Here is a 20,470-nt window from a genome sequence, read left to right as displayed (position 1 = left end):
TTCTTGTTGATAATAACGGCCAGGTATTTGAAGCTGTCCACCAGTTCAATTTTGGTGTTATTTACCGCCCATGTGAATTTCTCCAACTTCCTTTCGTTTCCGCCTAAGGTCATGATCTTAGTCTTTTCCAAGTTCATCAAGAGGTTGTTTTCCTTCAGATAGGAGTCGAGGTTATTTATCTGCCTCTGGAGGCCGATCGGGGTTACATCAAAGAGTATTATATCGTCCGCGTATAATAGGCGTGAGATTTTACTGGATCCCAGAGTTGGAGGGAACATCCGGACTCTGGGTTCATGCTCTTTGAAATAGGCCGTGTATGCGTTGTACAGGGCTGGGGCTAAGGGACATCCCTGCTTTACCCCTCTTTCCGTCTTCATCCAGGAAGATAAAAGACCTTGGTTGTTCAATCGAACACATATTGTGGTTTCCGTGTACAAGGCCTTTATGGGCTCCAGTATCCTTGGGGGACAGGCGTGAAGTTGTAATTTTGCCCAAAGACGTTGCCTGTCTACCCGGTCAAAAGCCTGCACCAGGTCGATGAAAGCCATGTAGATCTTCGGGCTGCCCTCGAACACTTTTGCTTTGAGTGTGCTCACCGCCAAGATGTTAACCGTAGTTCCGACGTTTTTCACGAAACCCGCCTGGAACGGGTCCGACAGGCCAGTCACAGAGATCCAGTTGCTGAAATTATCCAGGATTAGGGCACCAAAGAGCTTTCCTATGGAGTCAAGTAAAGCGATAGGGCGGTAGTGGGAAGGATTATCTTTAGCTCCCTTTTTAAAGATGGGGACCAGAATCGCTTTTTTCCATGATGATGGAATGGTCGAGAGGCTGACACAGTTTGAGAAAACCTCCTTGATGAAGAGTGCCCAGAATTCCAATTTGTTTTTTATATCAAAATTGGTTATTCCGTCGGGGCCTGCCGCTCTGGATCCATTGAGCTGTGTTATTTTCCCTTTGATTGTATTCAGGTCCAGAGGGATTTCCCACCGGTCCCCCGAACTAGGGGCCTTGCTCTCTTTTTCCTTGTCTAGGACTCCGTAAAGTTTTTCAAAGTGGGATAGCCATGTTTTTTCACCAATTGAATTTTGCAGTGCCTGGTTCACTAATTTAGAATTACCCTTAATCAGTGACCAGAAATCGCGTGCCTTATGACCACAGATAGCGCGCAGCATGTTTTCCGCGTCATCCTGGGACCTATTTGCTTTTGTTGACTTCACCCAGGCTTTATAGGTCTTTGCTGCCTTAATAGCTTCAGCCTTCTTACTTAAGGACGTTGTTTTTGCGGCCTCCCGTTGCAATTTTCTGACCACCTTTCTTTGGACAACTAGCGGTTCATTGTAAGTGTGGAGAGGAACCTTGTTTTCTTGCTTCAACACTCCTTTTTTCCGATGGTACACTGTCAGAAGGGGCAAGTATTCGATCCGACCTTCCGGGCGTAGATGGTCAACCAGCGTACGTGCCTTGTATTGGGTGGTTATTTTGGCAATAGCTGCTTCTGACAGTCTCAGCCTTGTCCCGCTCTGATTTACTACCAGGTTCTGAGCGTCGTAAGCCGCCTCTCTTCTCCGTGAAAGCCACGAGAAGGTAAGCAAGTTATGGTCGCTATGCTGCGTCCTGGTAATTGTAAAGGATGTGAGAAGTGGCAGTAGGCTCCTCGAAACCTGGATGTAGTCTATTATTGCCGCTTGATCCTCTCTCTCCCAAGTTGGGGTGGCTTTGAGCTTGTTCACGTCCTTTGGCTTGAGGATGTGCATCTCTCTTGCGTTTAGAAGGTTGTGCCACATATTGTTTCTACTTTGGAACACTTTGGAGTGAAGGGTTAGATCAGTATTCAGGTCTCCAGCGATAATCACGTCGCTAGAGGTAGATGTTATCAGAAAGTCATCTATTAGAGTCTCAATTTGAGTGAGAAAGAAGTCATTAGTCACTCGTTTTGGGTTCCAGTAGGCATTGATCAAGAGGATCTCTGCGCTTTGATTAGGCTCCGGGGAACCTTCCGTCCTTTCCCACTCCAAGAGAGTCGCCAGAATGAATTCCGAGGCCAAAAGTGTCTTTGACAGTGATAAGCCGGAGCCCACTCTTATGGCGGTAATAAGGCCAGATCTCGGTCTGCCCCTCTCGCTTCTTTGAGCCGGTGAGTGTGCCATTTGGAAACCGTCCAAAGTGGGTGGCTCGATTAGCCATGTTTCCTGCAGACATAAGGCGTCGAAACTCCCAAAGTTGACGTCTGATGTGACAGTTAGGTGGGCGAATCCTCTGGTGTTCCACGATCCCAGTTTCAACGATACTTGCAGGGGTTCCATGGGAGCCGCTGCCTTCCTGAGGGAAACGCTGGAGGGACCCTCTGGTGGCTATTGCCTTCTAACTTGGGGTTTCGGGGAGTACCTACTGTATATCGTTCCCTCCACAACAGGGTCAATTTTTCCAGATAGGCTTCTCCCATGCTTCAATGTCACATCTGTTTGTTCAATGCGTTGAAATATTCTGTGAGTTGCATTACGTGTCGAGTGCGATCCCGGTAAGCGATCCCTTTCCGAACTCACTCTCCTATTCACGTCCCGTCGAGTGTTCTGAATGTTGGATTCACGCCGGAGCCGGCTTTCGACATATTTACTGAGAGCTTGTTCCCCGGTAGGGATCTTGTGCGTCAGAATGCCTCGATCAGGTTCCTGCTGTCTAGATCGATAGTGAGACCGCTCCTGCGGGGGCACAGACGATGTTTTACCCTCCCCCGCGATTGACAGATCGAAGCCAAGATTATACAAATTGTCTCTTGCTTTCCAAATTTGTTCTTGAATATGATTCGATCCTATATGTAGGAACGAACTGTCTGTTCTTCCATTAGGATTCGGTTCCAAGATTTTTATGTCTTTTGTGACGTCGATATGAGACAGCCGACTCTCCTGGAACAGTTTGAGTAAAGCTTTGCGGTTCAGTGTCCAACTGTCCTGTCTTTCATGTGTTCTTTGCAAAATAAAAGTTCTTGTCGTCATTTTCCTTTGTCTAGGCGGAGGCGAGCGGTTAGCACGGATGGCTCCACCAACCTGCCGACCTGTTGATCCCGACAGAGCATGAACCCTGGTTCTGTAGTGGCATATTGGTTTGTCCATTGCTGGACTCCTGTCCTTTTTTCTGTCGTTTTGAGCCCAAGGGTTTTTCTCCCCTGGAGTGCACGATCTTTGCTGAGGGTCTCGGGGGTGGACTTCACCTTGATTTCTCCCGTGATGTCCCTTAACCCGCAGTTGTCCCAATTTCCTACTTTCTCTTTTTTGTAGCAAAGTAGTTTTTTCCACCGCTCGCGGCGAGGTCGAGGGAGAATCAAGGAGCAGAGCCTTTGATTTCGGTTCATCTGCTTCTCTGTTATCGCGACTTTCCGGTTTTTTTCTTTTTTGGTTCAGCGCTTGCAGAATTTCTGCTTCTGAGTCCTCGATCGTGTATGTACTCATGTTCATTAGGTCAAGTGAGTTACAAGAATCCTCTCGCGACCTCTCTGGACTCCGTAGGGCCTGCTGCGTCTTATCCGAGGGTTTTAGTTTGAAAACTTGACGATTTTGTGTTGGGGGAGTAGGATTTTCTTGGTTACTTTGGCCTCTGTTTTCTGGTTTGTCTTTTTGTGCGGGCTGTTGAGGGGGCTTGTGTTTTAAGGCCTTTTTGCCCTTACAGACCGGTTCACTTTGGCCTTTGTGTTGGAATATTTCAAAGGTAGACGGGATTTTCATTTTCGAGAAATCTATAGATTTCACAACTGATTGGATCGCTGCAGTTTCAGGGAGGGCAAATGCCACTGATCCATTTTTCCTTCCTGGTTTATCAGTCGATTAATTCGAAGACTGACCCCCCTTTGTGCGGAGCTCCATCTGTGTTGCACCTTTCGTCAAAGGTAGGGGTCTATCAGCGGCCCAAGTGCCCACCTCTATCTCCCGGCCAGACCCGAGTCCTAGGATCATCTCAGGGGATTCTCTCGAGCAAGGCCGTTCGGTCGGTTGTGACCCCCGAGCGTTTCCTGGCCTGTTTCCGGGACTCGGTTGGTCGGAAGTTAACTGGACCGCTGACAAGGGTTTGCTCCCCGCACACGCACCTTCCAGATCTTCTCCTTTGTGCTGTTGAAGAGCAGTAATGAACCCTTCTAGGAAATTCAGTTTGGTGTGCATATGTGCGATCAGAGTAGTTTGATCTTTTAAAGTATCGCTAATGGCTTCATATAATTTCCCGAATGGTGCCAACGCGATGGTTACTGTAGCTAGGATGGTCGTAAGATCCTCTTTTTGCGAGGGAATTTCAGTCGCTTGGCTAGAAGGGGGTTCACCTTGACTTCTGAGGGGCATCGAGGGGCCCCGATCTTTGGGGAGGCTCGGACTTTCCTCATACGGAGGGCTCTTTCCTCTAATGTACAGATCCGAGCTGGACTCCAGAGATCGAGGGTAAGAGGGGACGATCACTCTGGGTAGCGCGGGGAGGCCATTAACCAAAGCCTGGGGCAGGTGTATCTCCCCCTCTGGGGTTCCTGATACTCCCCTTCCCTCTACTTGCTTGTAAGTTCCAGCACCATTAACCTGTTGTAGTATGTCCCTCCCCGTTAAAGCTTCTGATCCCGTTTTTGTTGAGTTGAGGCTCCGACTCCCTTGGGCGGTTAAATGTGAAGCAGTATTAGCCGCTTTCTCCAACAAAGCGGTCGTCTTAACAGGGAAATTCAAGGTTGGGGGGTGCATGGCTCTTTCTTCAACTATGGCCAAAAGCTCTGCATCTGATACGTCTTGGTAGCCTTCGCCCTCCATACGTGTTTTTTTCCCAAAAAACTCTTTCAGAGTTGCCATACAGTGAGGGATAGGATGTTTTTTACCCCCCACCTGTCCTCTTTTGTACGGGGGTTTGGCCCTCACCGTCCTACGGGAAGACATCTTGTGGGAGCCTCCCGAAAGTTTCGGCAAATTGTTCAGAATCTCGTTGGCATTTGCAGTTGCGACGACCGCATCAAGTAAGGGCTGGGGGGGGGATACTAGATGAAAATGGGAGTTTTTTCGCAGGGCTGGAGCTGGGCGTCGGAATTTCCAACCGAGAAAGGGGAGTGATGACTTGGCCACCCCCCTCTTCCAGAGCAGTCCCCACGATCTCCAACCCCCGGAGTTTGTCCCTTCCCTCCTCACCAACAAGTTCGAACAGCGATTGGGGAGAGGAAAGTAGGGCGTCTAGTCCCGGAGGTGTTCGTAAATCCTCCACTGCCGCTGCTCCCTCTGTATTATGTATCATGATTACTATTGGCTCCCCCGGAAGCGAAAACGGGATTGGGTCTGTCCGGGGTATTTTCCTATTGCCCGTGCACGTTGCTTGATCCACAGGGGATTCCAGAATACGGGACGGTGTCTGGCTTCCCCCCCCCTCCGAGGCCCGTGTAGGGGTCGTAGGCTGCTCGGGCATGGCCACTTGCGCACCCACACCACACAGTGGGGTCAGCTCCGGGTTTATCGGGCTTCCCCTCCCTATTTCTGGACCTAGGACCTCCATGTTGGGTAAAGGTGAGGGGAGTGTGTGGGTAGACGAGGGACATGTCATTGCTGAAATGGCCTCTTGAGGAATAGTTTGATCGAGTTCTGCAATTGGCACCGTCAAGGGCGGTGTGCCATCTAAGCCCTAGGATTCAATCGGGGGGAACATAAAGTCACTTACTTCGTTCAGCTCGGCTGGGCGGGTTGTATTTGCCTGTATCACTTTGCCCGCGTGTTTAATGCGGGAAATCCGTTGAAGCCTCTGAGTAGCCAACTGCTCCACGCTTTCCGGCGAGGTTACATGGTCCTTGTTATGAGTCGGCGGCTGGCGAGGTTTGCCGTTTCTCAGCAAGCGCTTTTCTTCCAGCCCAGATTTCTGCTTTCCGGATTCGTCCAGGGCTGCCATCCGCCGAGCCTGAAGAACCGTGGGACTTTGTAGAAAAGTGTCTCAGTGTTGTAGCAGCAACGCAGTCACGCGGGCCCGCGGACTGCTGACTGCCCTTGTCAGTCCCTTCGTGGTCCGCTTCGCGGAAGACTGAGGGTAAGTAGAGTGGAGGGCTCGGGACACACCTCTGAGCACACGCCTCCACCGATGAAACTGGAAGAAATACTCGAACACCAGCACAGCGTGCTGGTACTGCTGACTGCCCTTGTCAGTCCCTTCGCGGTCCGCTTCGCGGAAGACTGAGGGTAAGTAGAGTGGAGGGCTCGGGACACACCTCTGAGCACACGCCTCCACCGATGAAACTGGAAGAAATACTCGAACACCAGCACAGCGTGCTGGTACTGCTGACTGCCCTTGTCAGTCCCTTCGCGGTCCGCTTCGCGGAAGACTGAGGGTAAGTAGAGTGGAGGGCTCGGGACACACCTCTGAGCACACGCCTCCACCGATGAAACTGGAAGAAATACTCGAACACCAGCACAGCGTGCTGGTACTGCTGACTGCCCTTGTCAGTCCCTTCGCGGTCCGCTTCGCGGAAGACTGAGGGTAAGTAGAGTGGAGGGCTCGGGACACACCTCTGAGCACCAGGCAGGGTTATTGTGCTCAGGACATGGGAGTTGTCCATACCCTGAGAACAGCAGGTGTGGTAAAGAAACCTTGGTAATTCCTAAAGGCTATTTCGTGGGCACAGTGAATGCTCGACAAAGCTGAAACAGACACCAGGCATGTCAATCTTACCAGCAGTGCCAGCGGGCATGATCACAGGATATGCCCAGTGGATCTGCAGGTAGGCACATGTGACCATAGCTTTATCAGATGGCAGGCCCATTGTTGATCGACTACTGCAATTATGTTCATTGTGACTGGGGCTTTGGTGCGGGCCATGCCCTGAGCATTAAATAATGGATCAATATGCTCAGGCTGACCATTGAGCATAACTACAAGCATGCCCCAGGTATATCAACATTAACTGCAGTGTCTTCTGGGCATGACCACAAGCCAGATAATGGCTGCATTACACTTGACAAACTTATTAACAGTAAAGTCTCTTGCTCTCCCCCTCCACCCTACTCCCACTCTATCTGTATATAAATTGAACCTCTGAGATCCCCTCCTTTCTGAAGAACCAATTGCATAGCATCTCTCTGTTCTCCTCCCCCCCACCCTTCTACGCAAACTCCACAGCACTTATCCCTCACACCTTCATCCTAAAACTATATCATGCTCTACTGTCCTTGGGCCTCATTAAAAGTCTGCCGGTCCGGAAACAACGGTACCGGTAAGCTTGCTGGTACCGTTGTATCCAGACCGGCAAACTACGAGTTCTGCGAGCGGGTGCCTTTCCAATGGGACTCAAATGGGAATGGGGAGTAATATTTCCCGGTGCCCATGAATGGGCAATTACTGGGTCTGCCGGGGCTGTAATGCGTGGGTAATTGCCCATTCCCGGGCGCCGGAAAATTCATGACTCCGGCAGCAGCCGTGCCGGTATTTACCAGCACGGCTACTGCCAACCTCGTAATGAGCCCCCTTGCTCTGGTTCATGTTTCTACCTAACCTGCATCAGCGGGGCTTTTAATGGCATGTACACCAATGTTAAAATATTTTGTAAGCATTTTTGGGCCAACAATGCAGTGTTTTCCCTGACACGTTCATTAAATAAATGCATAGAATAAATCAAATGCAACATTACAATGAGTTCTCCAGAACCTTTGCATGGAAAACTTTTTAAATGCATCTTATGTTATTCTTTGTTTTTTTAAAGCACAGGCATTTTCAGATGGCTTCTTTGGGGTGCTATGGGAAGGGGACAAACAAGGGGAGAAACACAAGCATGTTTTTTTAATGAAAAGGCACTCCAAAACATGTTTTATATCCAATGGAAAGACAGCCCAACCACAGTAACGTGACCATATAGGCTTCATCTAAAATAGTTGAAGGATTAAAGATGTGTCCAGAATTTTGTGGAACTTAAATTCAGTTTCGAGGTGGTTATGAGAAAGGGTTGGAGAGTTCCAGGTGGCTTAGTCTAAGTTTAAGGATCCGTCCTTAACATGGTTAGTATTTCCCTGGGAAGAGAGGCAACAGGTCTTGTGAGCTGTCCAAACACATCTGTAGGCAGACATTATCATATTATGCAGGTAGGTGTCTGCTATGGCTCAATGACAAAGCAGCTCAGTGTTATCTTCATAGCACTGAAGGTTGGAGAGTGGTAAAGCGGTGGGCGAGAGGTGCTAATTCTTGGTTGAACAGCCAGGGAGAGAGGAGAGACCCCTGCGAAACACCACAGATAGAGAGTGAGATAGAGGAAAGGAAGGACCCAAGATGGACCTGGGAGGGTCGATCAGAGAGGAACAGGTCTGCTAGGCGAGGGCCTGATCAGCGATACCCAGGTCATCACCGAGATGGTTGACCATGTCAAAGGCAAAAGAGAGATCGAGTAAGATGAGGACAGAGGGGAGATTAGAATCAAGGTTAGAGAGTAGGTCTTCATGGATGTTCAGGAGAGTACTTTCCATGATTCTGGCTGCTCTGAAGCCAGACTGATGGTCATGGAGACAACCAACAGATTCAGTGTGAAGATTAAGCTGGGAGATGGCCAGCTTTTCCAGGAGTTTCCCCAGTAATGGAGTTCAGGCGATAGCCGGGCAGGAGGGGTTGGCTGAGGTTTTCTTGAGAACAGGGCGCACAAGTGAGTGCTTCAGGGGAGAAGGGAAGGCCCCAATTGCAAAGCAGTGGTTGCAGTAGTCAGTCAGGGCAGGGGCGAGGGTTTCAATGTGGTCCTTGATGATTTTGGAAGAACAGGGACAAACCTATTTTGACGAGACTTTCATAGATCGGACTTGTCTAGAAACCTTGTCTGGGGAGAACAGCGGAAAGGAAGAGAAAGAAGGTGAAGTTGCCACAAGGGGTCTGGAGGTAGAGCAGAGAGTAGAAGAAGGAGCAGGAGAGGACGAGAGGGTGGACAGGATGTCCTGGGTTTCAGAGATGAAATGAGAAGCCAGGTCATATGACCCAAAACCCTCCTTGTTCTTATATGAACCATTTCAGAAATACTGCTGTTAACATGTAGCATGTATGATTGTGTTGTGCAAACTCTATGCAGTCAAATGGACTTCTACAAGTTTTGTTCTGGAGCAAGTGAAATTAGCACTAGAGCAAAACTTGCTCGGGTGCAATAGAGATAGTCTTTCTATCCACGGCACTCTGAATCACCTTGCTCGGCCCCGGCTGGCTCCATGTTCCCGCATCGCCTTACCGGTGGACCTTCTTGTTCCTCAGTACCTCCATTTTCTTTCATTCCTCGTGCACTATCTTCTTCCATACTCCGCCCCCTGCTAGTCCATCCTCCATCTTGCTGGTTGCAACATTACCGTGCATGCTCACAACACTCCAGCCCACCTTGATACTATTCCCTTAGTAGAACACCGCTCCATTGCTTTCAGCCTGGGACATTAATTGCTATGACCCCCCCTCAGTGGATGTAATTATTGCCTAGATTATGCCACCAGGCTCCTCGTTAAGGACATGGATTCGTTTGTGTCTGTATTTTGGCCGCGGGCTATTGCCAGGCTGTAATGCCTACCACAATGTGTGTTCAAATTTGAAAGGAACATTATTGTTTTTGAGGAGGCCAAATTAGCATTCTTAAACATGATTTAGACAAGACTAAAATGTTGACAATAAAACGAGGAGACCTAGAGATTTTCATGCAGAAATTGCAGAGGAAGCATTCACTGCATAATTTATCTTTTTATAGAGGGGTGACACCCCCTTCTTGAATACTAATAATATGGGCGCTAAGTTATTGGTTCTATGTTATCATCGCACCCAATAGAAAGAGTACCTCCAAAAGACTTCCTTTTTTGGCCATTTTGGAGCGGCCTCCAAAGGGCAAGATTAGGGCTTCTTTGGGGGTTCCCCTCTGAGCCCCCATGCCATGTACACCCCTCCAGCACCCTACCCTCCTTCCTCCAGTGCCTTGTCCTCCACGCCTCCAATCCCCAACCGCCTCGTACCAAGCAACTATGACCTGCTCATCATAATGCACCCTTGACTTGCCTCTTCCAGGCCTGCTGCGTGCCCCACCGGTTGCAGTGCTGTCTTCTCTAGCTGGTGTTTCCTGGGCAGTCCTTTATAGAGGCGGTTCAGGAAACGCATTCCAAAGACTGGGCTCCAAATGAGTTCCCCTACATTCGTAATTAGATCCTGCCTAATTTGCATGAATGTTTTTCCAATGTAAATAAGCACATTTCCCTTTGCTACCATCATGGAGGAATGACCAGCAGGACTTATGCTATATGTCTGACATGGATTGGTTGGTGCCATTACCATGGAATACAATGGAGCGAGATTGTAGTGGCCTAGTAACTGAATGCTGAACCAATGGCTAGAGTTATTGCTTATGTGCAGGGGGTCGAGGGTTATAGCTCCGGATAGAAGCCCAGGTGCTAAACCCAAAAGGCTAGCTAGCTCTGTCTCCTGACAGTCCCGACATTAGTGTAGTCCCAGATCTCTTCCAAACCTGGCAACAACCCTGCTGATCGCATTGGGTGCAGTCTGGGACAGCCCAACGCTGACGGGCTCTTTTATGCCAGCCCACAAGTTACAGGGCCTTCAAATGCATACCCGAGGATTGAATTACTTTCTATCATGCTGGCAGAGTGCAATCCTTCCCGGGGAATTTCCTGGGATACATTTCTTGGGAGAAATTGCATTTTGGCCCCTTTGTGCTTCAAGTGAACATTAGTTGATCCAGTGAACAAACTTAGGTCTCATTATATCAATCGAACATCCTTAGACTGAGGGACCGTGTGAAACTTGGGGGCATGCCTTTATTGCCAAATTATGCAGTGATTTGTTCTTGAGAATCTTAATTGCATGAAACAATCGTGCTTCTGAAGGCGAAAATAAAAAATAAAACATGTGCATACTCAAAATGGCTGCAATAATTGGTTTTGCTCCTTTGGGGAAACGGCATAAGGGGGCAGATTTGAATCAGAATTACCGTTTCATCGGCGGAGCAAAAGACGTCCTTTTAAAACCAAGTTACACAGGGCAAAGCACAGCTTTAATTTAATGCTGAGCTCTTTCCAAGTCTATGCAAATAGGACAAGCATAACCGTCCTTAGTACTTAAGGGGTTAAGCATCTGTCTACCAAATAGTCTTTGCATTCATGCAGGCGAATATGTGTGTGTTCTCTGGCAAATCATGTGACCTTCTCCCATGTGTTTAACTGATCAGTTTTGGATATTTGTAAGAACAGGCCGCACTAATAACTTCATAACTGTAGCTTGTGACAAATAAACTGTTTTGTATCTTTATTTGGATACTTACAGACCTTGGCAAGCTTGATATTAAAGTAGGCTTTATGATGATGCCTTCCTAGATTGTGAGCACTTTATTGCAAGTGTTCTCAAGAGTACTTGGCATGAAGGCGTTCATTGAGCCTTTTCCAATCCTTTCCGCTTGATTTCAGTACTTGTGATTGTCTTTCCAGGATCTGAGCTCATGCCCAAAGCTTTGTCGACGAGGATCATTGGTGGCATTTGGTGGTTCTTCACTCTCATCATTATTTCGTCCTACACTGCCAACCTGGCCGCCTTCCTGACCGTGGAGCGAATGGAATCCCCCATCGACTCCGCCGACGATCTCGCCAAGCAGACGAGAATTGAGTATGGAGCAGTGCTGGACGGGGCAACCATGACCTTCTTCAAGGTGAGTGCTGGTTCACACCACAGATGCTTGGCTCCTCGGTGGGGGACAACCCAACATGCAGGAAATTATATGAGGTTCAGCATATGCCGTGACTGCGATCCGCAGACCCGGGAGGGATTGTTCACAGATGGATGTCTCCTGACCTGTTTTTGTCGCACCAATTCGTCCTGTATAACCAGTGCTTCGACCAATCACATCAGGGCAGTCCAAATGATACTTGGCAGGGAAGTAAAATACACATTGTAAACAATAATTGGGAAGAACATACTCATATGTTCTTGCTATGTTCGTTTCATCCTCGGATTTCTGCCTAATAGAATGGTTATTGTTGAGATGGCTCACAAGTAGTACACACTGCACATATAATAGCAGACACTCACTAAATTACTAATTCCCTGTTTCATTCATTTAATGACTGACTTACTGACTAGCACACTCATGCACTTTCTTAATCACTAATCGGCCCTCTAACTAACCTACTCGGACACTTAGTTTCCGATATTCTCCATATTTTAGACATCCCAATAGTATATTTTAGGTAATCTTGCAATATGTTTAGCCATTTTTCAAAATGGATACCCACTTCAAAATGTTGCCTTAATGTTCCAAGCTCTTGGTTGGTGCGTGGATGTTTGGTGTGTGCACACTACATAATGGAAGCTTAGGTGTCTGCTTAAGGCCATAGAAACAGCAGGTACTGGAAGGGGCAAGTAAATGATGCCACAATATACACATCCTACAGTTCAAAACAAGATGCTGCAATGAGTTTCAATACCCAAGAGCCAGCTTAAAACACTGTGACATTCTGAAATTCAGTGAATGATGCCACATTAGCACCCGGCAGGGAGGAGCCAGACAATCGTATGGCTAGGAACGCGGGCTTGAATCTTTGGTGTAATTCACGTTCCAAGTCGCCTCATGGCCGGCTCCACCCACCACCATCTTCCACACGCCCCTCTACCGTCCCTTTTTTTATATTTGTAGCCCAACCCAGCCGCAAACTTTACTTATTGTGGCTGTGGTGGCACTCACCGCCGCAGCCGCACCTTCCTCTCTGCTCAGAACGGTCGCCATGGAAATGAAGAGGGGCTCCGTACAGAGCCCTGCCTTCTCTTTCACTGGCTGCCATGTTGGAAAAGTTTTTTCCTTTGTACAACAGGAAGCCATTTTATTATGCATTCCTTAGGCATTTCTTAGGCCCATTAGAGCTTGTAGTCACAATCTGGCTAGTCACAATCTGGCCAGCCTTGAGACCTCTCTGCTCCCAGTCAGCCCTCCAGTCCTTCTTAGGTGGCAGCTGTTGCTTTAATGTGACCCCTTCTCAGTCACTAGTCTTCAGACCCAGCTTGTTTGTTTGTTTATTTATTTCTAATGCGCACCAGACCCGGAGGTATCAGGGCGCAGCAAAGCTTACAGAGTTACAAGATATGGGCATGGTAAAGCATATATGCAAGTTGTAAGCAGGAAGGATACAAAAATACTGAGGGCAGGTATCAAGAAATACTTTGATGGAATATACATATACATCCTAAGTATGAGTAGTGCAGCAATAAATCCTAAAGATCCGTGGATTTGAGCAAGTTAATGTATTTATGTCTGAAGTTCAAGTAAGGTTGAACTTTTCTGAGAGGGTGTGGCAGGGAGTTCCAGAGTTTGGCTGCTTTCACGTGAAAGCTGCTACTGCCATCCTTAGTGAGTATGAATCTGGGTAAAGTAAGGCAATTGGCATTGCTAGGTCTGGTGCATGCTCTTCTATGTAGTCTATCCGTGAGATAGCTGGGGGCAGCAATATTTAATGCTTTGTGAGTGAGAGATGCAGTTTTTAGGAGGATTGTATTATGGGTCGAGAGCCAGTTGTTTTGGCGCCTAGTCGCAGAGATGTGTACTCTTCTGTTCACACCAAGTACCGCTCTTATGGCACTGTTTTGAAGGATTTGTATCCTCTGAATAATGGCTTTATTGGCGCCAATGTAAAGAGCGTTGCAATAATCTAGCCTAGAAAGTATTGGAGCTCTGGCTAAGATCAAGCAACTGACATTTGATAGCAAAGGTTTGCCAGTCCTGATGAGCTTGCACATGTAAGCAGTAGTGGAGGCCATAGATTTCACTTATTTGTCAAAGGAGAGGGTAGAGTCGAGGTAGAAGCCAAGGGTCTTTACCTCCTTCGCTACCTTCATGAGGTTCCCGTCAATGGAGAATGATGAGTACTCCTGACCTAAATTCTTAAGGTTAAGGTGGGTGCCGATGATGATGAGCTCAGTCTTGTCATCATTCAGGCATAGACCGTGGGTCGCCATCCATGCCTGGATAATGAGATACACTCTATTCACCAGTGCCAAATCCTTGTCATAATCCCCGGAAAGTGGGAGGAGAATCTGAGTATCATCTGCATAGTTAGTGTTGGTGATACCTAGAAGGTCCAGATCATCAAACAGGGGCTTGGAGAATATATTGTATAATGTAGGGGAGACACAGGAGCCCTGGGGGACACCACACGTGATAGGCGTAGGGTCAGCCACTGCTGAGGGGGAGAAGACCCTGTCACTCAAAAATGATTCTATCCATCGAATAGCCTCTGTGGAGAAGTGGGCTGCCGAGTCCAGATGGCCGCATAAGACCTTGTGATCCACAAGGTCGAATGCAGCTGAGATGTCCAACAGTAGGAGGAGGGCAGTTTTGCCTTTGTTTCTTAGCTCATCGATCTGAGTTTTTAAGTTGATGAGGGTGGTTTCCGTCTCATGTAGGGGTGGAATCCTGATTGTCTTGCTCCCAGGAGCTTATGGAGTTCCAAATATTTTTTTATCTGAGTGTAACCATCATTGTCAAGTATTTTGAGCAAAAAGGGTACCGTTGTGATAGGACGATGATTGGTGGGTATCAGTGGATCTAGGGTTTGCTTCTTTAAGAGTGGGAGTACCGAATATTGCTTCAGGTTGGTGGGGATGGTGCCAGATGTGAAGGCAGCATTGATCAGTTTAGAGGTAAAAGGGGCAAGATCTTCTTGCAGCATCTTTTATAATCTGAGCTGGGCAAGGATCGCCTTGGCAATTGGAAGGCTTGAGTGATAGAATAAATGTTTCTACCTCGAGTATGGAAGTTTTAGTGAAATGGAATGTGGCGGGACGGTCGGAAGGTATTTCTCCAGTGGGGAGGTTTAAATTGTTCAGTTGTGATGGCGAGTTGAGGGATTCTGTTTTTGGGCTATTTTGTACTGGAGTGTAGTTACTTTATTGGAAAGTGCAAGTTGAATATCTGAGCACCGTGTTCTATTTTTGGTGTAGATATCAGGTGTAGGGATAGGAGACTCTAATTCTTTTAGTATGATAAATAATTCCTTCATACTGGAATTGGCGTTATAGATACGTTCATTATAGGAGTTGCGTTTAGCCAAGCAGATTTCATTTTTATATTGGGAAGAGATTTTAGTTAGCTTGGATTTGTTGTCATCTGATGGGAGTAGTCAACAGGCGGTCTCACATTTCCTCTTTAGAAGTCGAAGGTCCATTAGCTGAGGTGTGAACCACTTGTTTAGGTGAGATTTAGGTTTGCTGGGTCCAAGTTTAAGTGGAACAATGTTGTCAAGTGCAGTTAGTATAATTTTATTGTACTCGTCGTTGACCAGTGAACCTGGATCCAGGTTGTCAGCCAGTGAATTAAGGGTAGAGAGAATGGCCGGGATCACTTTGTCCACTGTAATATTCTTTTTGCTTCTTGTTAAACAAGGAGGGGCAGTTGGTGAGACCGTCGGGAGTGGTCCAGTAGTAGATAGTGTGAAAGACACAAGGAAATGGTCTGTTCACAATTGCGGGGAGATGGAGGTGATAGCGGTGGTGCAATTATAGTCAGCTACCCAATCTAGTGTTCTCCCTTCAATGTGGGTGGGTTTGTTAATTTTTTGGGAGAGGCCTCATTTTGATAGGATGTTGGCTATATTTGAAAGTCGCCTAGTAGTAGTAGTTGGGTAGTCGTTTTAAGGTTGTTAGATAGAAGGATGTAGATGTCCTCCTCAAATGTCTCAAGTAGACCAGGCGGTCTGTAGATTAAATGGATAGTAAGGGTTTGGGAGTTAATCAAAGAGAGTTTAACGGTGAAGACTTAGCAAGATTGTATAATTTGTGGAGGAGCTGGTCTCATGAGGAGGCTTGATTTGGATTTGATAGCAACACCTCCACCTCGTGTTTGATCTCTGTCCTGTCTAAATATTGGTTAACCGGCTGGGAGAGCTAGCGAGAGCGAAGGCCCTGCCGCGTCATGTAACCATGATTCAGATATGGCCAGGAAGTCCACGTTGTCTGCCTGTATCAGGTCAGAAATGTCCATTGCATGGGCAGGGACCTAGCATTTATAAGGGCTCCTTTAAGAAAGTGGACCTCAGTTATGGCTGTGGGATGGATAGTGGATAGAGGTGGTAGGTATGAGGTCGGCTGTTTTAGATTTATGCACAGTCTGCTGTTTAGAGGTGGTCTGAGGGTGAGGCGAGATCATGACATGATTGGCATTGTTAACACAGGTATGGAAGATCGTTATTTTGTTTGTCGAGGGTAGTGATCTTGTTAGAGGTTCATAAAGTTTGGTTAGTCTGGCGCGGAGTCTAGAATTCCTATCATTTACAGTGCAAGGATTGCTTGTGTATGAAATTGGAGAGGCCAATTGGCTAGGTTGGCTGATGATAGGGAGGCTATACAGGGAGCTTGTGGCTCTCTGCAGAATTCTCTGTTTCATGGGTATTCTGTCTTCAATTCTTCTTCTTACAAGTTCCATCCTGGACCTTTCCTGACTCCTGCAGCTTCGGAGAGGTATTTTTCACCCCTTGCAAGGGTCCCTGTCAGGCAGACGGTATTGTACTTGCCTTCATGCCACGGGTCGGTCTCTGCCTCTAGGGTGGTTGGTGGATGGTATGGCTTCTCATTCTCCATTTCCCTCTGGGTGAGGCTTGGGGTTCTTATCCTGGTTTTTGTCCTTCTGCTAGATCCCTAGCTGAAGAGACTTCACAGCTTGAAGACTTGAGGCTTTCACCAGCAGGGCTGGGATGAGACTATCCTTCCAGCTTTCTTGATGTGGCTTCTTGCACTGCCTCCCTGCGTAACAAGGTTTCCTGCATATCAGGATGTATCTCCTCCTGACCGGTATGCAGTGATAAAACCGCAGCAAAAATGACGCCTTTACAAACAATTGTGGCAAAAATGCTGTGGTTTGCTGCGTTAAAGGTGTACCCCATTACACCATTTAAGGGGAGTGGGGTTGCCGGGGTGTCCCCCGCTCCCCTTAAATGGTATAATGGGTCTGGGGGTTGCGGGGGGTGTCCCCCGCATCCTTAACATGGATTGCGGCGGCAAAACCACAGCCTTTTTGCCATGATATTATGTGTTCACAGCGATTTTAACACATGGAACCTCCTGACCTGGATTCTCGCTTCCACCATGCCCTTTTTTTCAAATGACGCGCGAACATCAGGATATACGCACTCCAAGATTCTCCCCTTTACTGGGCTTTTCTCATCCCTTTCATACTTCATGAAGCGCGTCAGTCTCCCCTCCCCCATTGCATTCAATAGTTTAATCCTTATTTAATATTGAACACAGAGTTCAGATGCGTTATCCCCTATGTCCAACATCCTCACTTCTTTCCCCTGGAATTAGGCTCTTGTTGGGATTGGGTAATTATGGGGTTTTCCCGATTGCCTCTATTATTTAGCAGCAAGGTTTTAAAAGCAGGTGCAATGGTTGTGCCATCTTGGATTGATCTTGTATGGGGAATGTGGAAATCCACGGTTCCACTTCCTGACCCGCTGCTTCTTCTACTCCGCTCTATTCCCCATCCTGTTGAGCTCCCACTTTGAAGGATGTTTTGCACAGACTGTGGTTCCACTGCACTGTGTCTGGGTCTTGTCTGTGTCTTTGTGGCTTCTGTAAGGATTGCAGGTATGCGGTAAGGCATAATGAGGTGATATGCCCTGAGGTGGTAGGCTGACCCTGTAGGTAGCGGCCCGCTGTCCAAGTTAAGAGCCAGAGCAAAATGATTGTCAGCCCATGTTCCGCACCTCCAGATAGGCTGGCTCCCCCGCTGAGTGTGCTAATAACTGTTTTCTTCTCCCTGCGGGAGTCTTAAAAATAACACTGGTTCTTGAACAGTCTCCCGGGTCTGTAACTCAGATGTGGCAAGGACACTAAAGATTTCTGCATCATATGTGATTGCATTCTGGGACTCGTAGTATGGTCCTTCCTGTACGATCCTCCCATGGTGAGGCCAGGGGATACTATGCCTTGAAAGACATAGCAGGCCTGTGGGATCTCTCCTGGCTCACTCGAGGAGGAACACCTGGTAGTGACAATTTCACCCCCAACCATAGGAGTATGCCGCCTTTGTATGTTAATATGGGAAGTGGCGGAAACCTAACTGGGGGGGAAACAGAGTGCTGTACATAAGGGCGGCAACCAGTGGGTGCAGGGGAAGCAGAGGAGGTGGAATGGGTAATGGAGTGGGCGTCTGATGGTGGAGAAGTAGGATTTAGTGACGTCGTAGTGATTGGCAAGCTGTAGTGGCAGGACACAGCGAGCTCAAGTACAGGCTGGAATGCTGGTTGCAACAGGGCTGCAAGAGGGGATCAGTGAGAGAGAGAGAGAGAGAAAAACAGAGAAATAGAAACGTTGTGCCAGAGAGGCAGATAGAGTGATCCTGACCGAGAGTGCATACCAGATGTGAAGTGACCAAAGCAGAGGTTTAGCAAGGAAGAGATTGCAAAATAACTGCATTCACGGAGGGAGAAAATGAAATACTAACTAGGCATGTAGGTAGAAACATTAAAATAAACAACTGATTGTGATATTGAAAACGATGCATCGTTAGAAACTTTATGGAATCCAAGGAGAGAAATGGACGAAATACTGACATTGAGAGAGAGGCCATTAAAAAGAGTCTGCGAGACAGAAAGAGCTAATGACATATTTCCATTGACTGTGGTTGGGCAGGCATATCTCCCGGCACCCGTAAATAAAGGCGCTGATTGAAATTAAGTAATGGAGGCTTATCACGGGTTTGCCGGTAACTTGCCAGTAATTCCGCTGGGTTAACGGCAAAGCTGCCTTTACCGTTACCGGTGACTGATATCCCTGTATTACCAGGATATTACAGGTGATGTCAGCAGCAGTAAGTCCCCATTCCATGGACTCCCATGGGACTGCATGGAGTGGATTTGCCACCAACACCGGTAGTACTGTTCCCGGTGATTGTGGCAATTATTTGCCAGTAGGGGCCTGAACTACCGGCAGGGGGGGATCAGAGTCCGTACCGGCAAACTCAGAGTGTGCCAGTCCAGTAAAAATGCCGGAGCCGTAAAAATTACCTGCATCTTTTCTGGCAATTTTACTGTACTTTTGAAAGGCATAGAAAATTACTCTCTCCATGTTCTTATCCCTCTGCTCTCTATAGACAGATATGGTTTGAATCGGAGAAGCAACATTATTATTTTTGTTTTTTTAATACACTAAACTTCCTATCTAACCATGAATCCCAAATATTAAGCATTTTGGTGCAGTGAGTGGGATTTGCATAATTTAGACCCATTACAGTCCCCCAAACGAGAGCCCCCGATGGAACGCTCCTTCTCCAGTTTCATTATGAGAAAGGAGTCCGCGCGCGTGAAGCGGCAGAGGGCAAGAAACCCGCTCCGCGACCAAGCGGCAATTAGTTTGGGATGCAAATACCAATCACTGCGATGAGGTCCGCGGAGAGGTCAGCAATTTGTCAGACGTGTCTGGGAAAGTATTACTGTAATGGAATCTAGGAGGCTTCAATCTGCTTAATAACGCCAACCTTTGGCCTCAGCGCCGTGGCTCTGCTGCCGACTGTCAGGCGAGAGGAGATGACATGAGTAACTTGTCTCCCACTCCAACATGGAGTGTATTAAATAAAAAAACGCGTAATTGCAGTCAGAGAAGGACTTAATAACATCTGATTGAGGTTTAGAGCAGAGCTAACGATGTTGATCACTTTCAACCTGAAAGGCAGGGTCTGCTGCGAGTCAGACCTCCTGTGTCGGCCATCTTGTATCGGTCTCAAGGGTAATGGAGGATCCTCTTTCTACTGCTGTGTTCTGCCAGATGCCTCCATAAGTAGTGTAGACCTTGTCACCACCAGATCCTTCACGCAAGTACAGCACTGCGAGATGTCTGTGCCTGGCCAATATCTGTGCAATGATGCTAAGTGATTTCACTGTGTACATATTCAGACCCTGTGTCTTGCAATCTTGATATTGTCTGAGGTCGGCCTGTAAAAGCACCTGGGGCAAACAGCAAGGAGATGTATCACAGTGTATTTGCAGCTTGGGTTATCGTGAGGCATTGGTAAGTTGGCAATTGCTCTGCGCAGAGGTAAGCCACGTGCAGAGTAGAAGCAGTTGTAATGGGTGACACATTAGGGGGGACATGGGGATAGGCTAACCCACGCAATTCCCAATTTCTGCATTTACAAATCCTCGAATTAAAAACGAATTGGTAGACTTATTGGTGTGAGAGCTACTCAGCAGTATTGTTAACCACACGGTTTCTCCTCTACTGGTTTAACCATCAGGGCTTTATTGAAGATACCTTTAACGACACTGTGTTGCCTACAGCTCTCCTTATTGAAGATCCTCTGGGAGTACTCCTATGAATCGGACTCGGCTGGCCCCAAAGCCTCTGAAGATTGAGGGAACATGAGGGGCATCTTAAATGAGCCACACGTCCTCAACAAATGTTTGCTGGGTCTCGGTGCACCAACGAACAGTGGCCTACCACTGGGGACAGCTTTGAAGTGAGTGCAGAGATTTTCGCTGGAATGACCGCG

The 20,470-nt window shown here is 47.6% G+C and overlaps 1 protein-coding gene across 2 annotated transcripts in view; it reads left to right on the top strand.

The window, feature by feature from the left end:
- The window catches only part of GRIK3 (glutamate ionotropic receptor kainate type subunit 3), a 1,124,179-nt gene that overhangs the window by 1,017,004 nt on the left and 86,705 nt on the right, over positions 1-20,470 (top strand). For both annotated transcript variants that reach the window (XM_069622638.1, XM_069622639.1), the window contains one exon: positions 11,430-11,647. In XM_069622638.1, the coding sequence (XP_069478739.1) occupies positions 11,430-11,647 (218 nt within the window). The remainder of the gene's footprint in view (positions 1-11,429; positions 11,648-20,470) is intronic.

Source organism: Ambystoma mexicanum, chromosome 11, assembly GCF_040938575.1.
Source record: "Ambystoma mexicanum isolate Mex_15411 chromosome 11, UKY_AmexF1_1, whole genome shotgun sequence".
NCBI classification, from domain to species: Eukaryota; Metazoa; Chordata; class Amphibia; order Caudata; family Ambystomatidae; genus Ambystoma; species Ambystoma mexicanum.
This window is presented reverse-complemented; position numbering and strand designations above follow the sequence as displayed.